Source organism: Medicago truncatula, chromosome 7 (genome assembly GCF_003473485.1).
Source record: "Medicago truncatula cultivar Jemalong A17 chromosome 7, MtrunA17r5.0-ANR, whole genome shotgun sequence".
NCBI classification, from domain to species: Eukaryota; Viridiplantae; Streptophyta; class Magnoliopsida; order Fabales; family Fabaceae; genus Medicago; species Medicago truncatula.
This window is the reverse complement of record NC_053048.1, coordinates 37,152,813-37,153,954: the sequence shown is the minus strand read 5'-3', so window position 1 is coordinate 37,153,954 and position 1,142 is coordinate 37,152,813. Positions and strand designations below refer to the sequence as shown.

The following is a 1,142-nucleotide window of genomic DNA, read 5'->3' as shown; positions in this document are numbered from 1 at the left end:
ACTTAACCGCCACCGGATAGAAATTTTACAAAACCTCATTGCCCCAGATTTAATACTGACAATCACGGAGCATATGTTCTGTTTGGTGTTTGAGCCTGAACTCACATTCAGTTGTGTTGTTGCGTGTCTATATAGACGTGAAAAACTAGCATAGGTTTTGAGCTATCGCGGAAAAATTGCCGCAAAACCAAACATACCAAAAAATAAACTAAACCAACAACTCAAGCCAGCTTATGATCAAAGGATTAAACAAGTTATTTGATCACAGAACAACAAATCAGAGCACAGAACAAGATATAGTAGTAACTAGTAGCACCATCATATTAACCTCCATCCAGGGAACAATATATTACATTCAAGGTTTTAAGAAGGGCCAAATCAATAACAGCACAACTGAATCCAATTCCCATCAACAACCCTTTTCAGCACCACTTCATAGACAGCATCATAACAACATTCATATCCAAAATGCATCATTTTGATATTAAAAAGACATAAAAGTACCTAAGCATACCCATTTGACAAATTATTCAAAAACCCTCTAAAAAAAGACAACTTGAAAAGAAAAAGATTACAAAATAGAACATATAGTAAAAGCCATGAATGAAGGGTCGATTAAAGTCACACGATGATGTTGATGATGATAAAGATCACTTTTTGAGGCTACCACGAACACCAGGGCGAGGCTTGGAGGATTCAGCAGGAGCAGCGGTAGAAGCATGTTTGTTAACAAGCTTTTCTTCTTCAAAAGGGATCTTTGGATGCTTAGCATCATGATGAATCTGCATCGATTTCACATCAGGTGCTGTGATTTTGCAGTGAGGGCACTCCCACTTGGCGTGTCCACCCTTTTCAACGCCGATCCGATCAAGCAAACCGGCTTTTCCTCCGCCGCGATTCGTTAGCGCCGCGTCAACCTTGGCTTGGATCTCCTTCGCCGTGTGCTTCTTTGGCTTCGCTTTTCCCGTCATCTTGATTGATGATTGAGTGAGAAAAGGTGAGAAATTTGAGGTTTTGATTGAATTTTGATTTGGGGATTGAAAAGGGGAAAATTGAACCCTAACCCTAATGGGTGAAGAAAACCCTAAACCAAGAACAAGAAAGAAAGCGTTTGAGGTGGAGAGCGATAAACTCGATATTTA

General features: G+C 39.8%; 1 protein-coding gene across 1 annotated transcript; it reads right to left on the bottom strand.

Moving 5' to 3' along the window:
* Window positions 1-297: 297 nt before the first annotated feature.
* Window positions 298-1,142, bottom strand: LOC11408160 (protein METHYLENE BLUE SENSITIVITY 2). Its single transcript, XM_003624123.3, has one exon. The coding sequence runs from the start codon at window positions 969-971 to the stop codon at window positions 651-653; it is 321 nt and encodes a 106-aa protein (XP_003624171.2). The 5' UTR covers window positions 972-1,142; the 3' UTR covers window positions 298-650.